A 23,911-nucleotide genomic window follows, 5' to 3' on the forward strand; every position below is an offset into this window, starting at 1 on the left:
CTCACTTTCAGCGATTGAGCTAGCTATCGAGAACAGATGACATTCCCAAATTCTCCAGCTGGCCTTGGTAGGAAAATAGCACCAGCACCTCTGGAGGACCGGCACCGCAGAGGTCCAACGCCTTTTCAAACTCATAAGAGGGTTTCTGGAGGATTTTGGTGGCCCAAAAGCGCGACAAAGTCCTTGTAGGCTCGTCACAGCACTGGTGGAGATACCAAGCCAGCGATAATATGAAGGCATTGTCAGACGCATAGCATTCGTTGGGCGTATCGAAGCCCAGACCGCTCCCGCCATGCCAGCGATCCGCGACGGCGGCGTGGAGCAGCTGAGTTTGCTATTATGTAGTATCTTCTGGCATGCGAAAGTACACGATGGCTCATGCATGGGAATGCCGAAGCCCACGAGAGCTCGCAGAGGCGGCGCGCCTTGTATGTGGACCGAGTGAGCACTAGCGACGGGCAGCCACAGAGTTGCGACGACACATAGATTCGACATATTCATCCAAGTTGACACTGTAGTGAAACCGCCAGGCGGATGAGCTGTTGAATCAATGAGTAGTTGAGGGAGAGAGTTTACCGGAAGGAGACGGGGTTTCACCACTCTCAAAATACACTCAAACCTTTTCGCTTGCACAGAGGGTTCGAAATCCTACCTGGATATCTTCAGTGCGCTTGTTGGTGGCTGACCAACACCATCCTGGAGCGTTCCCCATGGTGTAGCCATCATGCTTGCTGATAACGTCCACCGTGGCCTAGAACGGTTTCACTAGCCTCCCGACGAATGCCTACGACCCTGTTTGTGCGATGGCCTGCGTGTGCTCTCTGTACATGTTGAACCCCATCGAGTTTTACGCAAGGCGGTACCAATGGCGTGACTGCCTTCATAGCGTCCCCGGAGTGCCGGCCTACCGATGATCGCTGTCTCGAGATTGCCAAGGATTGAAAAAAGTGGTGACCGATGCGGAGAGATAGTTAGGAATGAAGCCTCGCGTGGGAGCAGCCTCTATTGTTAGTGCGGGGTAATGGGTGCGTTGTCAAGGATCATAGTGCGGTGCACATTCTTGAGCACATTCTTACATTGAGCACATTTTCATGTTGAGCGCATTGTAAGGCACATCGACCATGTTGTAAATGGCTCATCCGCCTGTGTTTTTTGTTGACCGCGCATACAACCATCTCTACATGCAAGGATATGCACATTCTAATCAGACATGGTAAGTTTTGTATTGAAGACCTCAGCACTAGCGAGATCGGAAACATATACAAGAAACGTCCATCAAGATGAGGAGATAGTGGAGAAACACATGAATTTCGAGATTAGATTACATAGCTTAGCCACCAAGAACAAGGTCGAAACAATATCATCTCGATGTGTGATATACCTATACCCAGAGGTCGTGAATCGCATTCATGCCACACAGATACAGATCCTAGAATGTACTCTATAGCCCCTTGCTCTATATCATACTTTACATCCATCTATTTGAACGTGCTCCTCTTTACTTCGTCAGCGCTGCTCCTCATCTATGCTTGGTCTTCCCAAGCGTTCCGATTTTTCGTCACGTTTGCATACTCAATACCCTGAACCCAGACACGCGAGATATCCATGGTGTTGTTGATGTTCTCGAGGGGATTGCCATTGAGCAACAACAGGTCCGCGCGTTTCCCCGGCGCGATGACGCCGCGATCAAACATCTGATGCCACTGTGCCGGAACACTGGTGGCAGCGCTGATGGCCTCTGCCTCACTGAGGCCAGCATCTACCAGTAACTGCAGCTCACGGTGCAGCGTCTCCCCATGCGGCAACGTCAGCGTGCTATAAGCGCCCTCGATTTGCCCAATTGAGTCTGTGCCGGCGAGGATGGGAACACCAAACGAGTGTAGAAGGCCGACGTTGGCGCGGACGTACTTGTAGTCCGATCCGTGCGGCGAGCCGAGTTGAGGGGCTTTCGTAGGGTCTTCAACGAGACCGTAATGGAAGACTGTCATTGTCGGAGTCGCAAACTGGTGCTGTTGCTTCATCTTGAGGATCGCTGAGGTGTTGAGAAGGCCGTCTTGTGGGATGTGCTGCGGGCCGTTAGTACCAGGTTCAACGACTTGGTAATAGTCCTTTATGGTAGCGGCGTGCGACATGACCTGCTTTCCTAGGCTGTGCACGGCTCGGACGAGAGCAACCTGGGCGGACAGCGTCGGCCCGTCATCCTCGACAGTGATTTTGTAGTAGTCTGAGCCATTGTTGAAAGCATTGTCGACGTATTCCACAGCATCTGAATTGGGGTACCAGAGGAGAGAGGGCGATACATTGAATTGCTTCGAGTGTGAACTTCCATTGCCCACGGCGGATGCTCCTGCGGTGTAGAAGTCGCAGAGGCCGGTATGTCCTCGAAACATGTCGCATGCAGTGTAGTTGAAGCAGGACATTTGGAATACTGTTGTTATCCCGTAAGAAGTCAAGAGCTCGAGATCAGTCGGCTGACTAAGGTGTATGTGGCTATCCATGAGGCCTGGAATAAGAAACTTGCCAGTTCCATTGACGGTGATGTTCACGTCCCGCGAATCGAAGCTGCCGATGTGGTCGTCTTCGATAACGATCGTTTGAGGTGGCGTAAATTCAACACCGTTGAACACTCGGACATCTTTAATAGCTGTTTTACCTATTGGAGGTATGTAAGAGCGACGGTTCAAAGGGGCGATATCGCGGACGGCAGCTTTGGCGTGGGAGAAGCATACTGAAGCAGACGTCGCGGACAGAAGAGCCTCAAGTAAAAAGGTGCTGACCCTCATCTCTGATTGCCGATATGATGTTGATGACTTTTACAGATGAGTGATTTGAAACGATGTTGTGCCTCTTGGGACTGCGTCCCTCTGAGCTCTTTATATGTCCGTGTGATCATCTTCCTGTGACCAACTTTGTCGGAAGGCGGTAAGCTGTAGAAAGACTCTTCGTAAATCGGCCCAGTGCGGAAGCTGAGAAGCTCTGCAAAGCCTCCTTCAGACGGGATTGAAGCCTCGCCTTGACATCATCATGGCCGTGACCGCGAGGCGGAGCTTGCCATTTCGTTCATCCTTCGAAGTCGGCGCGCCTGCCTCGTTGCTATTGGTAGACGTCGGGGCCGGAAGTCGACTCGCGCTCCTGTCACGGTTCGGAGGATTTCTGGCGAAGGCGTGTAGATAGAATGATGCTGGATGCGTGTGAGTGGACACACCCCCTTGATCTGCGCAAGCTGCTTCGTACACTAGCGGGTAGGCGCATTAGCGTGCCCACGTACTACGACCCCGGGAACACCGGAACACCGTCTTACCTCCATTCACAGCCTCGCAATGGCAAAATTCGAATCTCATATCAAGTGCAGCAGGGAGACATTCTGGTAGAGACTCTTTCAACACCTCAGGTGGCATGTCTCGCCGTTCGCCTGTATCTGGCTCTGGCTCTCGTGCGTTCCATCAAAAGACGCGGCATGGCTGCAAACGCTGCAAAGAAAGGCGCGTCAAAGTAAGGGACATTGATGAAGTGTAGGAACATTGACTAATCAAGCTAGTGCAACATGCAACAGCCCATATGCAGCCACTGCGATCGTCGCAACGAAAGATGCTCGTATCTGGGGGAAGACGTAGGGAACACCTCGTACACTATCCCCTTGCAACAAGCTTTACCTATCGTAAGCGATCTCGGCATTTGATTGGTTGGTCGCCTTCTCATCGTACACTTGCCTTTAGGTACAGTTTTCTGTCGGAGCCCACAATCCCATCGGCTCCGCTCCGCAAAGTTTGGTCTATCGAATTCCCATTTCTCAGCCTGTCCTTCTGTCATCGCTTCTTCGACAGATCATAAACGAAATGCGCCCTGCTTCGGCACACGAAGTAATGTTGTGGCGTACAACGCTCCAAAGAAGCAGTCTCGTTGACAGCGACTTTCTGTGGCATAGCCTTTCTGCCTTACACATGCTGCAACAAGGACGTGGCAATGCAAACCTCAATGTGCAACACAAAACATTGGAAATAGCTTATCAGCACCACATCAAAGCGTCCATGCTATTTAATTCTATGATACCAGTTGTCACTGAGCACAATTGGCCTGTGTTCCTGGGGTTTGCGATTTCTGTTATTGTCTGCCAATTGGCCATGCAGTCCATCTGCCCGGAGCCATTCTTCGACTATATCGAGATGTTCCAGGTATTGAGGACGTCTCGTGACATCGACTACACTTTGAGGAGGTGGTTGATGACAAGCGAGATGTGGCCCCTGGTTCGGGAGCGGACGAGCTTAACTGAGAGCGAAAAGCTGCACGACCATGGACTGCAAGATGCTTTGACATTGCTTGAGGTCACAGTCGAGAGGAGCGCCCATGTTGCGACTTATGGCAATTGTATGCATGTGGCTATGCACTGCCTCAAAGACTGGGTCAAGCTGTGTGAAGGTAGGCCGCGTCGGTGGGGTCACTACATATACTGGCCAGCTGTGCTAAATGCAGGATTCATTGAGGCGCTGCAAAATGGTAATGAACTGGCCAACGTGCTGCTATTGCACTGGGTAGCAATTATACGGCTGGCACCACCACGCTGGTTCCTGGAGACATGGCTCGTTCGTATGTATTCTTACCCTGGCCCGGCTTTATGCAGATGCTAATACAACAATTCAGGCACAGCCGATCGTATTCTGAACAATTTGTCAAAGGAGTGGGATGAACTAAAAGCTTGGCCAGCCTCTGTTATGCGCACCGATCGCAGTGAGCTATGGAGTAGGGACGTCTCTTCTACGATTGAAACCGCGAGCACGGTCTCCCCGGCTACTGTCCAACTATACAGTACAGGCTCTGCACCCGATGTGGAACAGTATTGATGCGTGGGTCGGCCTCAGAACCGCGCGAGCATATCGATACGGTTAATTCATCCTTGCTGAGTTTCTTACAAATTCTGGGTACCCGTCCGCAATTCTGAACAGCAATCCTCGTTGATGCCCATACTCCAGGCGTGGCATAAGTTGTCGCAATATGGCAGGAGAAGACACTACACGTGTCTGCGATCGTCTCCGTGCAGTGTGACGACGGGACCCTACGACCGTAGATTTCGTCAGAGAGATGTTTGTACGTCTGTAACAATTCGAGCAGTCGACGTGCTAACCAGATAAGGAAGCTGCATGTTCATTTGCGGCATCAATCACCAAAGCTAGCACGTCGATCAGGAAAACAGAACCGCTCAACCCCGCACTTGTTTTGTCGTGGGGTAAACCGATTATGACGTTACAGAAGACGAGGTCGCCCGAGGTCGCGCACCTCGTATATCTGGGTATCTGAATCTGTGGCGTAAGCTTCACAACTATCAGGTTTTCAATATGGTTCGCGTCTTGACTTTGCTGACACATGGCGCTCTTGCTTCGTCCTTGCTAGCCCAAGAGTTGTTACAATACCAGAACAACACTTTCAATTCTAGCTACGCCTTTAGCGAAATACAGATTGATGCTGCGAATATTTCAGATTCCGTTGCAAACAATGTGCAAGTTGCCCTGAACGTCGAGCGGACCAATTGGGCGACAGGCTCAGTTGCTGAAGATCAATTCTACAATCCGCCGCCAGTAAATGCTTCCACGCCACCAGGGTCCCTTCTAAAGGTGCAAGAGTACACGAACACGTCTACCTACACGCTCGCTCCTAACCTGGCCCTATCTCGCATTCTTTTCACTTCTGTGGACTTCAATGGATCCATTGTTCCCGCCTCAGCATATGTTCTGTGGCCATGGCAGGCAAGAAAATTTCCAGATTCATGTCTGAACGTCAGTGGAGTGCCGGCAGTTGCATGGGCGCACGGAACGAGTGGGGTCTTCGGGGAATGCGCCCCAAGTCATATTCGGAACCTATGGTACCAATTCTCCGCACCGTTCACTCTTGCTCTGCAAGGATACGCAGTCGTTGCTCCAGACTATGCTGGGCTCGGAGTCAACCACACTGCAGAAGGCGATGCAATTGTGCATCAGTACCTCGCACATCCAGCCGCAGCTAACGATCTGTTCTACGCCATGCAAGCAGCACAAATGGCCTTCCCTGAGCTATCGAAACAGTTCATTACCATGGGACATTCGCAAGGCGGTGGCGCAGCATGGGCCACTGCGCATCGCCAGTCAGTCACACCTGTTGAAGGATATCTGGGCACTGTAGCCGGAAGCCCGGACCCCAACAACTACGAAAACATCAAGGCAACAAGTGGATTCGGTGTGGCTCCTCGTATTGCGCGCGGATTGAGCAGTATCTTTCCTTCTTTCAACTACTCCGAATGGTTTGAACCCGAGGGTGTGAAAAGGTTGCCTCTACTGGAAGAATTGTCAGGTTGCAATTCAGTCAATGGCGAGCTCTTCCCACAAGCTGAAGGGCTCATAAAACCAGCTTGGGAAGAGAACTGGTATCTCCGCGCGTACAGCAATATCAGCGATCCAAGCCGCAAGCCAATCTCTGGTCCGATGCTAGTGGTTCAGGGAACCGGCGATCAGGCTGTTCCTGCCGCGGCTGTTTCGAAAGCTGTCAATGAGACATGCGCCATGTATCCGAAGAACCAAATAAGATATGCTTCATTCGAAGGCGCATCGCATGTTCCGGTGCTGAATGCAGCGCAGCAAATCTGGCTCCAGTGGATTGAGGATCGTTTTATGGGGAAAGACGTCGATGAAGGCTGTACACAAGAGTACCATCGGCCCTTGAGGAGGAGAGTTGCAAGCTATCAGAAAGAATTGGAGTATTACTTACAGCTTGCGGTCCAGTCTTATGAGGTTGCATAATGATTTTGTAAGAGGCTGACCGAACTCGAGGGCGGTTATCGTCTCCTTCTGTGGCTTGCGTTACTTTGGTGGAGCCCCTTCTCCAAAAGTGCTCACTCTAAAGATGATAAACGCTGCACCAAACAATATACAGGAACAGTCGAATACAATGAATGTTACTGCAAGCATTGGACCTTTTCTTGTTCCAAGATGTGCGTAACGGTGAGAACCTGCCTTATAATTCGGCCGCAACTGAGCTGTACCGAGAGGGCGACTTAATGATGCCTCAAAAGCGAGTGGAGGTGCCGATGCTACACTACGAGCTTACCATCTATTCCCTCAACTTTGGGGCCACAGTGGAAGGAAAGCCAACGTCGCATGTATCTGTCCATGCACATGTACATGTATGCATGCGAGCTCACGCGCCCAAATTAACCGGCCAATCGATCAGCACCCCAACATTCATATGCACCAACCGCCCATCCGCATTTGCGCAATATGCCGCACGTGGCGCGCCCCAATTCATTCATCACTTGCAGGAGGTCGATATGAGCAATACTAGGGTCGAACTCCGATAATGCAGTGCCCGGATGAGTGCAATGGGTGCGTGCGGGAGCGGTACCGGCCACAGGGTCCATCTTCTAGAACATCTTAGAGGCGATGTGACTGGTTGGACTATGACAAGGGGTGGGATGTTGCCGCAGCCGTGCATGGAGGTGTCTCCACGGCCCGAGGGAGAAACACATGGAGCCGAAAGGACCTGGAGTTATCAATGCGGCATAGCATATATCGTCCTCGATTTTATAGAAATAACATGAATTTCCCCCTTTATGAAGATCGTGTTGGAAGTAAAGCATACAAAAGCGGACCCTGTGAACTTGGTGGTCACATAATAAACATAGATGCAGGCAAGGCTTTGTTGGGCCTGTTAAGTGCATGGATGTCTGGACATTGCTTCAGCCTTGCATTGATTAGTATGCTAGTCATCTCTATGATCCGGGTCCGTGGACGACTGAAAGAACGGTTTCCGGGCCGAAATTGGCGGACAGGAAATCGCGTTGAACGATCAAATGACATGTAGCTGTAGTGCTGAGCTCAAGATACTTCCTAAGACATCCACCGACACATGGGTTACATACAAGCGATCTGCTGAACATCACGTATGTTTTAAATTGTGCACAAGATTTGTACCTAAATCTAGGAGTTGATAGTGTATCGGATTACTTCCTCTCGCGAGCATACAACTACAGGCTCCACCGCACTCAGTCTACTAAGCAAGTCTTCATCTAGATAGAGCCAACACGTTCCTCAGTAACAGCGGCAGTCTTCTCTTTCTCATGAATCTCATGCTCGATAATGCGACCCTTCTCAGTTGCAGCATTTCCACCAACCAAAGCAGCATCACCATCGAAGTGACGAGCAATCTCCTCAAGCGGGGTGTTCTTAGTCTCAATGTAGAAGAAGTATACAACCACGAGCTCGAAAGCGAGCCAGACGCAGTAAACAATGTAGTACTTCCAAGCGATGGAATCGAGCGCGATGGGATTGATGTAGGTGTTGAAGAACAGCGCGAGATCGACACAGGCGAACATGTAGCACATGGCCTTGGCACGGATGGAGTAGGGCAAGATCTCAACAGTGTAGCCGACGAGAAGGCCAGACCAGGCAATGTTGTAGAAGGTGTAGTAGAGGAAGATCATAAACACGACAGCGCTGCCGTTGGCCTTGACCTGTGTGGCGGCGAAGCGCTCGGATAGAATGGTCCAGATGACGAACGACATGCACATGCCGGCGGTGGAGATCAAGAAGAGCGGGCGACGACCGACCTTGTCGACAAAGAAGCACATGGTTGTGGCAACAATGCAGTTCCAGATGTTGAGAACTCCGTTGATCTTGAGTTGCATGTCGGAATCTGTAATGCCAATGGTGTCGAGAACGCCGGTGATGTAGTAAGAGACGAGACCGTTGCCAGACCATTGCGAGAAGAAACCAGCAGACACCAGGATGATGAACCGGTGGCGGTTGCCCTTGGTCTTGAAGATCTCGAGCCAGCCGGTTTGCTCAGCCTCTTTTTCAATCGCAATGGTCTCCCTGATCTCCTCGTATTCGAGCTGAACGACCTCATCGTTTGCATCTCCTTCAGCATGGACATGGGCCAGAACAGACAGAGCCTTTTCATTTTGGCCCTTAGAAATGTACCAACGTGGAGACTCCGGAACAAACCAGACGCAAGTGATCTGGAGAATCGAAGGCGCGGCTTGGACGATGGAGGGAATGCGCCACGACCACTGGCTGTCGATGTTGTTGGTGCCATATGTGAGCCAGGCGGCTACAATAGAGCCGACATACCAGGTTGTGTTATAGACGGTTGTGAAGATGGCGCGGTGTTGCGGGTGGCACAGCTCGGTGATCAAGAGAGGAGCAGATCCGTGGGCAATGGCGACGCCCAAACCGAGGAAGAAACGAGCGGCAACGAACATTTGGAAATTAACGGAAGCACTTTGGAGGACCACAGCCAAGATCATAATGATGGAACCGATGCAGATGCCCCATCTTCGACCCATTCCATCAGCAATGTAAGGAATGACAGGCAGGGCAACGAATGAACCTAGGGACATGATTCCAGAAAAGAGACCTTTAATGGAACCAGAGGGGTGGTGCATATCTAGAATTCATCAATGTCTAAGCTGTCATTCTGGGGGTGAAAGGCTTACAGTCAATGAACTGGTCCAAAGACAGGAGACCGTTGACCATAGATCCATCGTATCCGTTGGTGGCGGAGGTCAAGATGGCGAGAGTGAGCAGGAGGTAAGTATTCCTGAGGTTCTTCCTGTTCCACCATTTGATGTTCGGGAATTCTTTTCCTGCGACCCTAAAGTGGCCTGGGGTAATGGTGGATTCGTAAACAGACGACATTGTGACAGAAGACCTCGCCAGGTACAACCGACAAAATTAATGAGTCTCAAGAGCGTTCAATGCGAACGAAGATGGCTCGAAGCTGAGGACCACAATTGAGGGTGGGTCATGTCTTCATATAGATCAGAACTTCACCACCTAGAACGAAGGCCATCCCAAGGAGGCATGGGCACGAATCGAGTTTATCCGTGAGCCGTCTGGCCCGCCATGCATTTTCTACAACGAGTGTTTCTAGAAGACTGCATGCCAACCCCCGCCCGAGAGCTGGGCACATTCCCGGGAAGGAACAAAGCTTCACTGGCTAGTGTTGGCTGGGGGCGGGGCCAATGGCCGCTTCTCCATGGGGTAAGATGCCATGGATAAAGGCGGATAAATTGTGTTTAGCGCGCGGACAGGAGACTTGAATGGTCGACACGCTACACTTGGCTAGGATCTACACAGGGAGACGTGCAACACAAGCAATCGTGTACCGGGAGGCGTTCTGCACATGGCAGGGTGGCGGACGTTTGAGATCTCGCGTATGGAGCGCCTATCCGGCTCAAGGGAACTTCAGATTTGGTGGCCATGGGTGTTTACCATACGCCTGAATTCCAGGCACAGAGATTCCAGAAATGTGGTGTTGGGAAATCTTTATATTGAGCAGACAAAAGACGCAATTTTGGGTGTTGGGTTTGAATGAAATCCCGCACCGGTCGTGCTCTGATCGTATGATTGGGCATGCATGGCGAGACTTGATGGACACCCGATACAATATACGCGCCTTGCACTTGGAAGTAAATCGTGTGCAATCCGATGCGACTCGACCGTCGTCCAGGCGCGTGCGCCGTAGGAGTTTCGGTGCGGCATTCCGCCTCCTCAGCTGCGGCGTTGTGGCGCAAATACATGATAACGACACTGGTGTATGTCTCGCGTTACGCCTCCAGACGTCGCATGAACGATTCTACAATCGCGAGCGCCGCGAGAATCTAGACATGGCCCCCCGCGACTACGGCAAAACTGCCATGGCCATGTGCCGTCGGTAGGATCTGGGCAGCTGTCGTCGGCAGCTTTTGGTGTCATGTCCGAGGTCAACGTGGCGCCGACGCTACCTTGATTTAGCGCCCACGCCCCGTGGGGGAACACGTGACTGAGCGTCGCAGCACCGGATAAACCCCTACCAAGCGCCTTGCCCATGTTTAGGAGCGACGGGCTGCATAAGCACGCGACATGCATTTCAATACGCTCAAGGCTGTACGAAGGCAATACAAGTAAAAAGGGAAATCACCAATCGATCCCAACACCTTTTGTCCGGTCATTCACGGGCGAGAACCAAGTCATTGACTGAATCACCCTGTCCATCAAGGCCTGAATGTTCCATGTATAGTTTTGGACGGGGGCCTGATGAGAATCGAATGTCAATGTCTAAACAAGGATTGGCAAAATCTTATCACGCGTTGGACACGATGTCTGGACTGTCATCTCAACACACGCGATACCAGAAGCACGATCCAGTCACTTGATTTGTATTTATCTGTAAGTGTCATGAGGCTCTTAGTGCAAAAGACCATCCAAAGCAGCTACTATGGCGAACAGTTCAGCCTGCTTTGTTCTCGTTCTGTTCCACTACATTCGTCTTTTCCTTGCTCGACAAGCTTCCGCTCTCGAGGACAGCAGGCGATGGGCCATGCACGCTACTGCCCCAGCCGACGCCTTCTTCCCAGCCTTCCTTCGAGACCCTCACACTCCTCTTAACAACGTCGCCTTCATAAAACAACCAGTCTATCTCCTCAAGCGTAAGATTTGACGTTTCGGGGTAGCAGAAGTACTAGACTTGTTAGCGTAATCGAAACCCGATAACCACCGGCTAAATTGCATACCACGAGCGGCACGAATGCGAAGTTCAAGCACATGAAGATCAAATAGCCCTTCCACTCCAAGTTGTTAAGCAGTGTGGGCGTGATCATGACGACGAAGAAATTCCAGATCCAGTTGGCCGAGATGCCTACGGCTGTTCCTTTGGCTCGCACATGGAGAGGTAGGATTTCCGGCACGTAGACCCACGGGATGCAATTCGCTGTTGCACCAAAAATAAGCATGTACTAGTCACTCGTCAGTATCCTGGCTTGTCGCGTGGTCAGCTCTGTGGCAAAAGCAGCGCTTACGGTGAAGAAGAACGTCTGGCGACACGTTAGCAGGATTATAACCTTTACGGGCTGTTGTTAGGCAGATGGAACTTACGACACTGGCAGCCGCTGTCGACTTCGCTACACTACCTCCCTGATTTTTGAAGCTCAGCAGGATGGAGATCAACATCATGGAAACCCCCAAACCAAAGGAGCCCCACATCATTGGCTTTCGCCTGCCAATGCGATCTAGGAAAAACGTGGGGAAAAGTGAACCAATGAAGAACCTGTGGCAAAGTCAGTGTGATGGATGACGAAGATCTGCGAGTCGCGCCTCACATAAGGTTGATGACACCTCCGAGCAAAAGAGAGAGATTTCGGTCGAGTCCAACATTGAGCTGCAACACTGATGTGATATAATACACCACTATACTATCCGTCAGTCGAATTCATTATCTCGAGAACCTACGTTATAATATAGGATAGTCGTGACCGGGACAGAAACCGAACGGAGATTTCGAAAGAACTCACCCAAGTTGATTCCGCCCATCTGGTTCATGAATTGCATGCCATAAGCAAGTAGGACACGTCGTCCCGTTTGCACTTTGTCTTTCTTCAGCAATTGACTCCATTTGTATTCTCCGTGCTCTTGTTCAACTTTCAACGCTTCTAGAATCTCGGCATTCTCCTTCGCAATCTTTGGGTCGTCCGGTGTACTGTCATATACATCGCACAATATCGCGAGCGCTTCTTCGCTTCGTCCGTGCTTGTATAAGTAGCGCGGTGACTCAGGGAGACCGAACACGAGGATGATCACAAACTAAAAGTAGGTTAGGCAATCCAACGACCGCCTGGCCAGCAAGGTTGTCGAATCACTTACAATTGCAAAGATCATTTGACATGCGATTGGCAACCTCCAAGCAATGCTGCCCGAGGTGTAACTCATCCCATAATCAAACCAGTACTAGAATCGTATGTCAGCACATATTCGACGTTCCCAAATCGTGCAAACTCACCGCAATCTCGATGCCCACACCGACGAACAAGGGTTCGGAGCTGACCAGCCTTCCTCGCTTTTCCGCTTCGCAAAGTTCTGACTGATACATGGGCACGGTTGATGTCTCGATACCCGTTCCAATACCAGTTATAAATCGTGCGATCATCAAATGCGGAACGGAGTATGCTGTTGTCTGCAATATTGCACCCACGATGATCCAGACCATGGCTATCCACATGGCCAAACGCCGACCAGTCTTCTCGCAAAAGAAGAAGGCCAGGACGCAACCGGTGAAACATCCCAGATTATAGATGGAAACGATGATACCTTCGAGGCCTGGCGCTGGGTGATTGAACGTGTCGAGGAAGTGTGGATTACCAACGATACCTATGTTGTTCAGTCACCTTCGCCTGGGCTGCATGACTGTGGACCTACCACCGAACACGCCTTGGTCGTAGCCGAACAAAATGAAGGCCATCTGGCATGCGATCGTGATCGCAGCGCGCAGCTTGAAGCCACGTCCATACCAATTGAAGTGCGGTGCTTTGAACATAGTGTTGTCTTCTCCGTCGCTGTTTGTGGGTCTGCTCTACAACAACAGACCTTGATCTCAAGACCTACTAAGGATAGAGAATAGCGGAGAACACGAGTCGCGTGAAGTGCAACGTCAATAACGCGACGTAGCCGTGGTTCTATACTCCACACCGGCCTACTCATTAGGCCTGATCGCCACATTTAAGCTCACCACCAAGGTGGTTCCCAACCGTCAGCACCATCACCCCACACTGCGATACCCGGAACTAAACTTCGGGATCGATATGAACGATAGTGGTTCGTGGATGATTTACCCGAGCCCTCTCAGCGCGCATCGCCGAGAACCCTGCCTAAACTAGAGACGACAGTTGGGGTGAATCTGGGGTTGTTGTGGAGACTTTTCGCCTTGGTTTGGAGACTTGCAATGACGTCTCTGGCTGGTTGGCGGCTCTGCGCTTGTCGCTCGCGCTAGCCCCTGATGGGAAACCCGGTGGAGATAGCGCGGGGATATGCGAGTGTTGAGTGGAAGAGAAGGCTTCGGACCGTTGCAACGCAAAGAAGCGCAATGCGGGGATGCCGAGGTGCAGTCTGGGCAAAGATTGAAGAGGAAAGCGTAGGCTATGTGTCTGCGAAGGGGAAAGCGCTCTCGTGACGGACGCGCTTACGAGTCTCTGGTTCGTTCACGACAGCTACTGAAGGTACGTGGAACAACCTCTCTCTATACATCCCACCGCACGTGGAGCTGAAATGCATTGAGCGGAAAGATTCTGTATCGTAGCTGTACAGATGTTTCCTCGCTAAGACTGTTCATAGAGCAAGTTACCGTACCCGACCTTAAGCGGTAGCAGGCGCATGGGCATGTATGCACTGGAGAATTCCTATGCTCAAAGCGGCGACTTTCAGGCATGTAGAAGTACTGAGGGATGACGATGTTTGAGGTAACGATCGAATTACCTCCCTGGGAGACCATTAGAATTAATTATTGCGCCAATGACACCTTTATCACTTCGCTAGTCCCATCGCTGTGGCGAAATCAATTGTACAAAGAATGAATAGGACATCTATCAATCGTCTGATAGCTCCAAGAGCGCCTTGGACCACTCTCCGCCCTTGAGCGGCCTTGCATATGCCGTAATATCGTCTCCCTCCGTCTGCACAAATACATACAAACTATCCCATACCGTGATGGATGAGTTTTTGTCGTCCTTGACAGCTACCGCAGTACAGGTCAAGTGGGTACCACTGAGCGCGTGTTCGTCTACGCCGAGTGGTGAGATAGTGAACTGGTCGTCGTTGATGGAAGTATTCTCTGCATCGAACTGAACGTTGAAGCCCTTGATGGTTTGGTCTGCCATCTGCATGTAGAGGTAGTTGGTGTAGCCCAGCGAGGTCGTAGGATCCACTTTGGGGATTGCCGCAGATGAATTTGTCCAAGCGTTGACAGGGTGCGAGTCGCTGCTGATGCCGGTGCTGTTTCCGTCCTTCCACCAAATCTCTGTCGCATTGTTGTCGTTGACCATCATGGTGTAGGTGTTCGTGCCGCCACCCCAAGAGTAGCAACCGACACCCGCATGTACGTTCTTGTTCGTCCACGGGCTGACCTTGACCCACGCATCTTCATCGTTCGAATACCAAACGTACTGCTGGAAGGTAGACTCATCGCTCGCGTACCAGAGATTAATGCCTGTTGTACCTTCGAATGGGACTTCGTTTGTTTCGCCGTTGGCCGTAGGGAGCTTTTTGTAGTCAGAGTCGCCGTAGAAGTTGCCCTTGTAGCAAGCCTGTAGACCAACGCTGGGGTTGTCTAGAACATCGAGCTTCATGTCGTTGATTGGTCCGTTCTCCCAGAGATTGGTGTCATTGGCCAGAATACGCTGGTTGACTTGGTGGTCCTTTGAGATATAATAGATATGAACCTAGAACGTCGGTCAGGTAGTGCGCCGTGGCCATTTCAAGGCAGACTTACGTATGCAGTTTCATTTTTCGTGAATGCTACCGCCGAAATGGTTGTTCCGTTCTTTGCGTTCTTGGCGACCGTCTCACTGCTCGTTCCTCCGACCCACTTACGGTCCTTCGTGTACTGCTTGTATCGGATCTCTCCCGTCCAGTGTTGGTAGTAAATCGTGAACAGTCGTAACTCGTTGTGATTCCAAGATTCTCCTGCCAATGCAATACCTGATCCGTTGAAAGCACCCTTCTTGGAGAAGTACCTTGAGTCGAGAGCACCACCAATGCATAAATCTGGCTTTTCCTTGCAGAAGGGGTCCGCGATGACTTCGTCACTATCACGAGCCAGTCAGTGCGATGACAACACACACATACACTCGTTACCTACCCGTCGTTCTTTTTGTTCAATCCTATTCCCAGCCCCGCACCTAAGCCCACAGCAAGGAGTATGAGTGCGATAACAACGAAAAGGACGATCCAGAAGGTACGTTTGCGCATTCCGGCGATCTTCGTCTCCTGTGCGGGGGGCGTCCCTACCGCCGCCTCGGTGGCGCCGGCGTCGTGCTTGCCCTTCTCACCTGGACCGTAAGGTTGCGCAATAGCATATTGTGGTGGTGGCGATCCGGGCCCTTGTGGAGGAACTCCATAGTGAGGGTATTGTTGTTGTTGCTCGACAGCCTCTGGTGCAGAGAAGTATGCGTACGCATTAGGTTGATACTTCTTGTCTTGATATTGACCTTGGCTGTTCTGTCCGTACTCTACAGGAATTGGCGGCGTGTTGTCGAGTGTCTCTGAGAAAGCCGATACTTGTCTTTGTGGTGGGCTCTGCCGTGGGTTGACCATCGGACTGATAGCCTCCATGCCATCTTGACCTTCAACATGTTGAACCATCTCCAAGAGCTTATCTTGGCTGTGGCTCCCGCAATAAGACAATGAGGAGAACAAGGGGAATGAGCGTAGAGACCCTTGCGGAGGTAAATTCTTCCATATCACGGTCGCGCCGCATCTCCCGACTGCGGCCCCCAAAGGGGGCCCACGATAGGATGCCGCTTTGGGCATAACCTTGCCAGGCGGATCTAGAGTGGGACCTCCTCATCCAATCCAGTTCTTTCAGACAACTTCTAGCCTTCAAGGCTGAGCCGCACTGCAGGGGTTATTCAAAGGATCGCATCAGTTGGAGGTGATGAGAGAGCCCACACGAGGTCCGTGTGTATCTTAGCGGCCGTGCTGTGTCGCTCTGCATCCAAAGCTCGGTAGTGCTGATGATTGCCAACACATTGGGGCAGGAGGCAAAGGAACGGTAACGACGATGCGCCTTGCCAGTGAGTCTCAAGCATTCCCATTGACGTGAGCTTCAAACGGGCATTCCACTCCAGATGTTGCGGGAATGGCGTGCGGTCTCAATAATGGCACACTTGCGAACACGCAGATTCGGGGACGAAGCCACTTGTTTGAGAGTTTGATGAGCCTTCAAAGTCATCCCCGCATTGCGACCGTGGAGCGCTCCATAGAGACTAGACCGTGGGCTATGTCGGCAGACGCCCGAGAAAGGCGGCGATAGCTCGATGTCTATTCTGGTGGTCGCTTATACACGCGCGACAACTCAGCTCGTGCCATGGCCTGTCAAGTCTGTTGGAAACCGCTTGTCTCCATGTCTGGGAGCGAGAGCCCAACGTGTGTTCATGCACATCTCGTACGAGACCTCGTGGTCCATTACGATTGAAGTTGTGATTGATATCACAATATGCGGCGACCGAATACAATGTTGCACCAAAGCATCACCAGCCGTTGCTCTGCGGGTATGCGGTCATTGGGGCTCGGAAATTGTTAGGCGCCTGAAATCGGCAACCTTTTCACAGGTCCGAAGTTGAGCACCTTCCGAACCGAGATGTATCATAAAAGGCGGAGTGACTGCTTGTGTTCATCGAATTGTTGGAGGAGAGTTTGTCGACATGATCGCCGTAAGCTGCTCGGTCAGGCTAATTGTCTGCATGCCTTTCAATGCATGACAAGACGCCGTCTCGCGCGGGATGGCCCGGGAAGCAAAAGCTTGAAGAGGAAGCGAGCAGGAAGCTTTAAAGGTGCGCGGCCCAAGGCGTCAAAGGTCGCAATTTGAGGGAGCGCGTTGTGCGAGCACACGAGTGAAGTTGTGAGGCATTCCGCCTGAATGAACGCTTGGCATTGATCTTGGCACTTCGCTTAGTCGTCCAATGACAGTCAACAGCCTCTTGCATTCTCTCAAACGCCCGCCGCACCTGCTCCCTCACGGCCTCAGCCAGACAGCTTAGATAAATTCAATGTCATCTCTCTTGACCAGCGACGCTTGCAGTCTCAAGTTAGATCGCCCTAACCTTCCGCTCAAAAAGATATACAGGCGAGGGGCGTGCCGCAGCTGAACGAGAGCCTCCAGTACGGTCTCACACCAAATATTGACTGTGTTCTTACGAAGGTCTATTTCTCATAGTAGGGCGAAGTCGCTTGTTCCAAGAGATCTTGCTGTAGATCGACTTGGGCGCGTACTCGAGAGAAGCACAAAAGCTATCGAAAGATCGGTTGGTGTCACTCACTGTGCCACATTGCTGCAGCACCCAATTTCCACTGCATGCCATGCCAACGACACATCGTCCAGCTGACAATGCACACGAGCGTTGCGAGGACGGCTGAGCTGACTGCCAGGATTCAAGTCCTCTCGCCACTATGATAAGATTTCAGAGCCATGTCCTGATGCGGAGGAAGTCGTTGGGCCTAGAAAGAGTCCTCAACTACTTGTCATTCGTTATCAAGAATGCGCTACAACATTCGCAACTTAACGTGCGAACATCAGATACATATCACTCAGTTCAGCCCAACATCCAACCGAACCTTCAATAGATCCCCGTCCTCGATCGCCTTCCGCTTGTCCAGGAATTCCTTCATGTCCCAGTTGCACGATACGTACCTACCCTTGATCCACTCTTTTCTCTCGGCCGTCAGCCACACGATGCTATCACCAGCTAGCTCCGCTGTGTCGTTCAGCAAGCTGTGCATCTTTTCCGGCATACCCTTCGCCAGCTCCGTCGCAATACCTCCTGGATGAATACCAAAAGACAAGATACCTTTATCGGCATAGTCCGCGTTCAAGAACTCGCCGAAACGGAGCAGAGCCATCTTACCACACTGGTATCCCGAGGCTCCCGGGCTGATGATATTTGCGCCGATGCTGGACACGTTCAAGATAGTTCTGAGCGAATCGTCCGACCTGATCAAAAGCGGTATGAAGGCGCGCGTGACCAAGTAAGGCCCCTTGATGTTCACTTCCCACACTTTCCACCAGTCGTCTACCGATGTTTCATGCAGTGGGACGAAGGTCTCAAGGTAGCCGGCATTATTGACGAGAACGTCCAATCGACCGAACGCCTTCTCGACTTGTGCTGCAGCTTCCCCGACGCTTTGCTCGCTCGTAACGTCGACCTTGAGTCGGATAATCTGGGGTGGCAATTTTCCGGCTTCCTTTGCGGCGCGAATCATCTCGTCTTCCACATCTTTCATATCGGTACGTGCAGCAATTGCTATGTGCGAGGCTCCGGCCTTAGCATAGCTGATCGCGGTTGCTCGACCAATGCCTTTGCTAGCTCCAGTGATGAATACGGCACGGTCTTCGAGGGTGAATTGCTGCGGTTGGATATATTCGTATGTGTCGTGGTGCGTTGTGGGCGTAAAATCAACACCGCTGCTTTGCAGCTGAGATTTTGGATTGGTTGACATGCTGATGTTGGGTATCAATTGGTTGAAAGTGATCTGGTATTGGGTCCAGGACCTTTAATATGTCAGATTCAAATATTTCTACGTTTTGACAGTACAATTGCAGTCGTGAGCAATCGATGACGTAGTGTGGGCCCGTCCCTCGAATCCAGAGGTCTAGACCTATCACACTTTACAGATTGGCGACAAATGGTACATGATACGTTCAAGCTACCGGAAATAACATATCACCGTTCAGATGCTTTCAAATGGAAGCATGTGCCCGCTGCTACGTCATGGCAATGGACCTCATTGACTGACAGAGTTTATGAAGTCGTACCCACCGAACAAAATTATTCAATGGGCTGCACAACAACATACTGATACGATCACGGAATCTAAGGCGAGAAGCAAGACACCGTTCGGGTCTGGCTATTCCAGATGCTGACACAACGCGTGAAAGAAGTTACACTAATGCACGATACTGTGAACCGTCGTGCACTTCCCATCCCTTTCTACCCCATCAACCCGCCTAGCATCCTCAAAGCTTGGCCGACCTAACTTTTACTCTTTACTCTGTCCAGAATCAGCCCAATGCGCTCAGACTTCCCGGACATCTCACCACACTCTCGGCCACGAAATCCAGCCGACTCACGCCCCGAAACACCTCATCATCCTTTATCTGAACACACCTCAACGCTTCGCTCCATGTTCAAGGAACAGGTTCCTCGTACTCTTGCTCTCCCTTTACAATTGTATCCCCCTTACCGTAACAGCAACCTTCAGAAGCGCTATGAGCACACAAGTAGGATTTCAGTTGTCTGAGCGGGAATAAATTGAGTTGCAGATTTTTTAGACAGAGGACCTAGTCACGGAAGCAGGTGTGGGTGAATATTCGCAAGTCTATATGCCTAAGCTCAGACGTCTGGCAGAGTGCTAAGAGTAACCAGCTTTCAAATGATGATTCTATCTTTAAGTAGATCTTTCCGCATGCACCTCGACGAAAAGATTTCTCTGTACAGATGCTTCTTTGGCTTAGTCTTGCGCTTGACGCAATGAACTTCGAATAATTATCCAAGACAGGTGTACCTCAGCCAACATTTAGAGAAGACTATATTGGTCACGCTGCGCACTCAATCGTCCTTTCAGTGGCTGCTTCTCGTAAAAGTACATTGACCGCAATATTCAGGCCGATATGTTTACAGTGGCATGACTTGGACTTTCTGGCAGTAGTTCCCCCTCCGTGTAATCACCGATGATGCCGTTATATATAAGAAACTTGGGTTTACAGAGTGAATTACCCTAGGGTATAATGTCCTCAGTGCGATTAGCAACCTGATTTGCTGCGAGCGAGAGAGTGTTCACTAAGAGTGCGATCTCTCCTTCGGCCTCTGGTCCTTGATGATGTATCTTCCCCGCTGTTCGAAAAGAACGAGAAAAACAATAAGAAATGACATCACGACGCTTCCATTAGTCCATTCTGCTTGAATATGAGAAGACTCTCCGCTCTGATTGATGGGTCTGAACGGCTCGACAACTGATGCACACATACCATCATTAACATCAGCTATTCGTGTGCTCACGACCAGCCTTCATGAACTTATGTAGATTTACTCGCATCTTACCTTGCGCTATCCATACTGCACGTCGTCGCACCTTATATGACATGGATAGGCTGCAGACAATATTACGTGCATGCTTTGTTTTCTATAGTTTCTGAAAAGATCAACAAATGAGTGTATGCCTACTTGTACAACCAGTCTAGATAGCGCTAAATGCAAACAACAGGGAACACATAAACGAGTGGTACATGCACGCACAGACGTTAGCCCCTTCACTTCCCCAGCAAGCCAATCTCATTGTCGGAAGGTGATCTCCCGGTGACCAGCCCTTGGCGGAAACGCCTCCTCATTTGGCTTCTCAGCATATGGCGAAATGTATCTGCCATCCTCCCTCAACTCCGCATGCGTTGTGTCGCTATCGTCCGTATTCCAACGCTGCAATGTAGCACCCGAGATAGGACGTGAGAACCTGTTGTGCACGATGACCGAGTTGCGCTTGGGGTTCGCGTACGAGTTGACCGGGGTAGCTTCAGCGACGGACAGCATGCGCACTTCGGTGGGTTCTTCCTCGATAATTGGAGCCACGCCCCTGTAGCGGTAGAAGGCGTCGAGCGCAGGGATGGAGAGGCCGTGGAAGATAATGGAAAAGAGAACGAGCCAGTATACGACCGGGACCATCGCAGCCACAAGGTTCTCTTCCTCTTCGGTCTTGGCTTCACCAGGCTTGGGGAAGATGTGGCGTGTGTGCTCTACGTAGAAGACGGCACCGATTCCTAGAGTGAGACGTTAGTACCAGCTCAAAGTTGAGACGCATACGTTCGTACCTATTGGGCCAAAATACCCCATGAACAGAGCTTCCTTCCAATCTTTGACGCACCGCGGCATTAACTTGTATGTCATGAAGATCGCCGGAATGCGTCGAAAGACCATGATGAGAAAGCCGAGGATGAAGAGGCGGCCGACACTAATGCCAGTCACATCGGGCATCTGGAACTCCGACCAGGGTATTATGGCGCCGATGTACATGAAGCCGCCAAAATTGAGGATGACATCGAAGCAGCTGTTCACTTCATCGTGACGCTTCTCCGCCTCTTCCAAGTAGACTCCATCCCAGTTGAGCGCATTGCCAGCGACGAAGCAAGCCAAGAGGTCGTCCGTGCCTAGCAGCCCGCAGACGCCGATGGTGAAAAGCTACATCGAGTGTGTCAGTCAGGGTATGCACGAGTCAATGTGGTCATGTGTCTTACACCAATGGCCATAGGCCACAGAAGGAAACTTTCAGAGTCGATCCACCTTCGGCGCAAGGCGAATCTGATAGCATACATGCTACCATAGCCGATGATGATGCCAATGACGACAGACATGACGATGATGTACAACCACCCTTCGACAATCCACTGTTCGAATGCCTTCGGTAGGCCACCACCGAGACGTCCAACGTCTTCTTCCCGCGTAAGAAGTCTATGGACGCCCTCAGCTGCAGCTGAAACGCCCTCCTTGAAATCGACGCCTTTGAGATCAGCGTGACGAATCAGGTACGTCGCGAGTAGCAGAAAAGGAAAGCCAAATCCATCATTCGCACCAGCCTCCGATGAGATCAGCTCTCGCAGTGCTCTCGGCACGTACTTGTCAGAGAATGGTCCTTTGGCCACTGCCTGGGACAGGATGGGGTCCGTGCAAGTGACGCAGGACCCGATGACGAGTGCTGCGAGGAAGGAAAGGTTCGGAATAGTCATCAAGATACATAGACTCGTAAATATCCACATAATTGTCTGCAAAGGTCAATCAAAGCCAAATATCAGCTTCCGAACAACATACCATCACTGGCAAAAGACAGATGGCCATCTCCCTCCAATTGGTTGCTTGGTATTTGGCCGGAAGTTGGAATCCCGCGATGACAAGCTGAACGCCGATGACAATGCGACACAAGCCCTGCGTACGTGTTAGCTACCGCGCGGGGTAGGGACAAGGGAAAACATGCCAGTGTAATGGCTTCCTGTTGCCCTTCTTCAGCGGAACCCCATCGCTCTGCATCAATAAATTTCGACGCGATCGGCCCGAGAATGATGCCAACAATGACAGCCGGGACTTTTGAAAATCAGTCTCATCCATGACACGCGCAGACGCTCTATGTACTTACGCGCTTCTCCCAAGTACCATACTTGCTTGATCTTGATGGAAATAAAGCCATAGCAGACGATGAATGTGCCTGTGTGCGCGGTTCAGTACGATATGACCCAGCGAGATCAGCCTTACTTACCCAGCACCGCAATGACGATGTTGAGCTCACTCAGGTCCAAGCTCGGCATGGTGACTGAAGGATCTCGACAGAACAGTCTCGACGGATGGGAATGATGGGAATTCTATAGCCTCGAAGGGGATTCTAAAATGAGAAATGAAGATCGCAAATGCCCAGCACCGGCTAACAACGAGAGAAGAAAAGGGAGAACCGAGCGCAACGAAAAGGACTAGCCTGCTTCGCGTCTACTGCTGAGCGTCACAAAGAAACTCAGCAAGTCGACATGCACAAGGAAAGAAGACGGAGGGGAAGACGAAAACAAAAAGAAGTGAAGTGCCAGACCTGGGCTCCCAACACTCTGCGACCGCTAGTATATCAAGATATCCATAAGCGCCGAGCCTCACTGTGCAAGGCTCCGGCGGCTGAGACAATGCCCAAGAGATGATGTCCGCTAAGCGACGCCTCCCGCGACGTATGTGGCCAATAAATCCCCCACAGTGTTCATCGTCACCGTTTCAGCGCAAAATGCCGGGGCTGAGAGCTTCTCCATCCGATACGAAACCTCGACAGAAGGACGTGACGAGCAAATCCTGTCGATCTTATTGGAATGCCTTGATATCTGCCTTGGCAGGGCTTGTAGCAAAGCATCTTGTGCTTCATTCGCCGACGCCAGGGGGTACAGGCGTCTTCTCAGATCCAATATCCCGAACCATAGGTTTCAGCCAATCTTTCTGCCAGGAGACTAGTTGACGCCAAGTATGCGAGCATTTGCCAACATTGAAAGCCGGTCGGTAGATGGTGTGCCTCGTAACGAACACTTCCAACTGGGAGCTTCTTCTGGTTTCTGCAAGATTGTTCAAGCTTCAAGGAGAACAGGGAACGAGACGCGCAATGCTATCATGGCTGTAAGTAGGATGGGCATAACCACAGTTCCACACCGACAAGCCTTTTCTCTGTTATCCACACTTGGCCCAGCCGTGTATGGCGAGTGATGTTCACTGCAGTGCCGTCCGTTCCGGGGCCAAGCGTCGGCACCCTTGGCGTAGCGCGTCCTCTCCGCTCCGCGGGAAATCTGCCAAGCACTTAAAAGGGTCCGCCTGTCTCCCCCAGAGGCTTGGAAGACCGGTCGTGGAGACACAAGCTGCACAAGC

General features: G+C 51.2%; 8 protein-coding genes across 8 annotated transcripts; 2 read left to right on the forward strand and 6 right to left on the reverse strand.

Moving 5' to 3' along the window:
* Nucleotides 1-1,523: 1,523 nt before the first annotated feature.
* N0V89_008184 (uncharacterized protein) lies at nucleotides 1,524-2,783 on the reverse strand (the record flags this gene model as incomplete). The annotated part of the gene is made up of 1 exon (XM_056216942.1): nucleotides 1,524-2,783. One exon carries the CDS (start codon nucleotides 2,781-2,783, stop codon nucleotides 1,524-1,526), a length of 1,260 nt encoding a protein of 419 aa, XP_056068498.1.
* A 1,790-nt stretch (nucleotides 2,784-4,573) lies between these two features.
* Nucleotides 4,574-4,838, forward strand: N0V89_008185 (uncharacterized protein; the record flags this gene model as incomplete). Its single annotated transcript, XM_056216943.1, has 2 exons — nucleotides 4,574-4,580; nucleotides 4,639-4,838. The coding sequence occupies 2 exons, from the start codon at nucleotides 4,574-4,576 to the stop codon at nucleotides 4,836-4,838; spliced, it is 207 nt and encodes a 68-aa protein (XP_056068499.1).
* A 492-nt stretch (nucleotides 4,839-5,330) lies between these two features.
* N0V89_008186 (uncharacterized protein) lies at nucleotides 5,331-6,764 on the forward strand (the record flags this gene model as incomplete). The annotated part of the gene is made up of 1 exon (XM_056216944.1): nucleotides 5,331-6,764. One exon carries the CDS (start codon nucleotides 5,331-5,333, stop codon nucleotides 6,762-6,764), a length of 1,434 nt encoding a protein of 477 aa, XP_056068500.1.
* A 1,265-nt stretch (nucleotides 6,765-8,029) lies between these two features.
* N0V89_008187 (uncharacterized protein) lies at nucleotides 8,030-9,659 on the reverse strand (the record flags this gene model as incomplete). The annotated part of the gene is made up of 2 exons (XM_056216945.1): nucleotides 8,030-9,408; nucleotides 9,458-9,659. The coding sequence occupies 2 exons, from the start codon at nucleotides 9,657-9,659 to the stop codon at nucleotides 8,030-8,032; spliced, it is 1,581 nt and encodes a 526-aa protein (XP_056068501.1).
* Nucleotides 9,660-11,232: 1,573 nt separating this feature from the next.
* On the reverse strand, nucleotides 11,233-13,311 carry N0V89_008188 (uncharacterized protein; the record flags this gene model as incomplete). Its single annotated transcript, XM_056216946.1, has 9 exons — nucleotides 11,233-11,463; nucleotides 11,516-11,737; nucleotides 11,801-11,815; nucleotides 11,877-12,048; nucleotides 12,101-12,188; nucleotides 12,293-12,581; nucleotides 12,642-12,725; nucleotides 12,778-13,145; nucleotides 13,194-13,311. 9 exons carry the CDS (start codon nucleotides 13,309-13,311, stop codon nucleotides 11,233-11,235), a joined length of 1,587 nt encoding a protein of 528 aa, XP_056068502.1.
* Nucleotides 13,312-14,356: 1,045 nt separating this feature from the next.
* Nucleotides 14,357-16,082, reverse strand: N0V89_008189 (uncharacterized protein; the record flags this gene model as incomplete). Its single annotated transcript, XM_056216947.1, has 3 exons — nucleotides 14,357-15,208; nucleotides 15,259-15,574; nucleotides 15,628-16,082. 3 exons carry the CDS (start codon nucleotides 16,080-16,082, stop codon nucleotides 14,357-14,359), a joined length of 1,623 nt encoding a protein of 540 aa, XP_056068503.1.
* A 1,992-nt stretch (nucleotides 16,083-18,074) lies between these two features.
* N0V89_008190 (uncharacterized protein) lies at nucleotides 18,075-18,983 on the reverse strand (the record flags this gene model as incomplete). Its single annotated transcript, XM_056216948.1, has 1 exon — nucleotides 18,075-18,983. One exon carries the CDS (start codon nucleotides 18,981-18,983, stop codon nucleotides 18,075-18,077), a length of 909 nt encoding a protein of 302 aa, XP_056068504.1.
* A 1,832-nt stretch (nucleotides 18,984-20,815) lies between these two features.
* On the reverse strand, nucleotides 20,816-22,830 carry N0V89_008191 (uncharacterized protein; the record flags this gene model as incomplete). Its single annotated transcript, XM_056216949.1, has 5 exons — nucleotides 20,816-21,294; nucleotides 21,346-21,712; nucleotides 21,769-22,226; nucleotides 22,662-22,730; nucleotides 22,782-22,830. The coding sequence occupies 5 exons, from the start codon at nucleotides 22,828-22,830 to the stop codon at nucleotides 20,816-20,818; spliced, it is 1,422 nt and encodes a 473-aa protein (XP_056068505.1).
* Between the last annotated feature and the right edge of the window lie 1,081 nt (nucleotides 22,831-23,911).

This window comes from Didymosphaeria variabile (assembly GCF_027946475.1).
Source record: "Didymosphaeria variabile strain IMI 356815 chromosome Unknown scaffold_6, whole genome shotgun sequence".
In the NCBI taxonomy this organism is placed as follows: domain Eukaryota; kingdom Fungi; phylum Ascomycota; class Dothideomycetes; order Pleosporales; family Didymosphaeriaceae; genus Didymosphaeria; species Didymosphaeria variabile.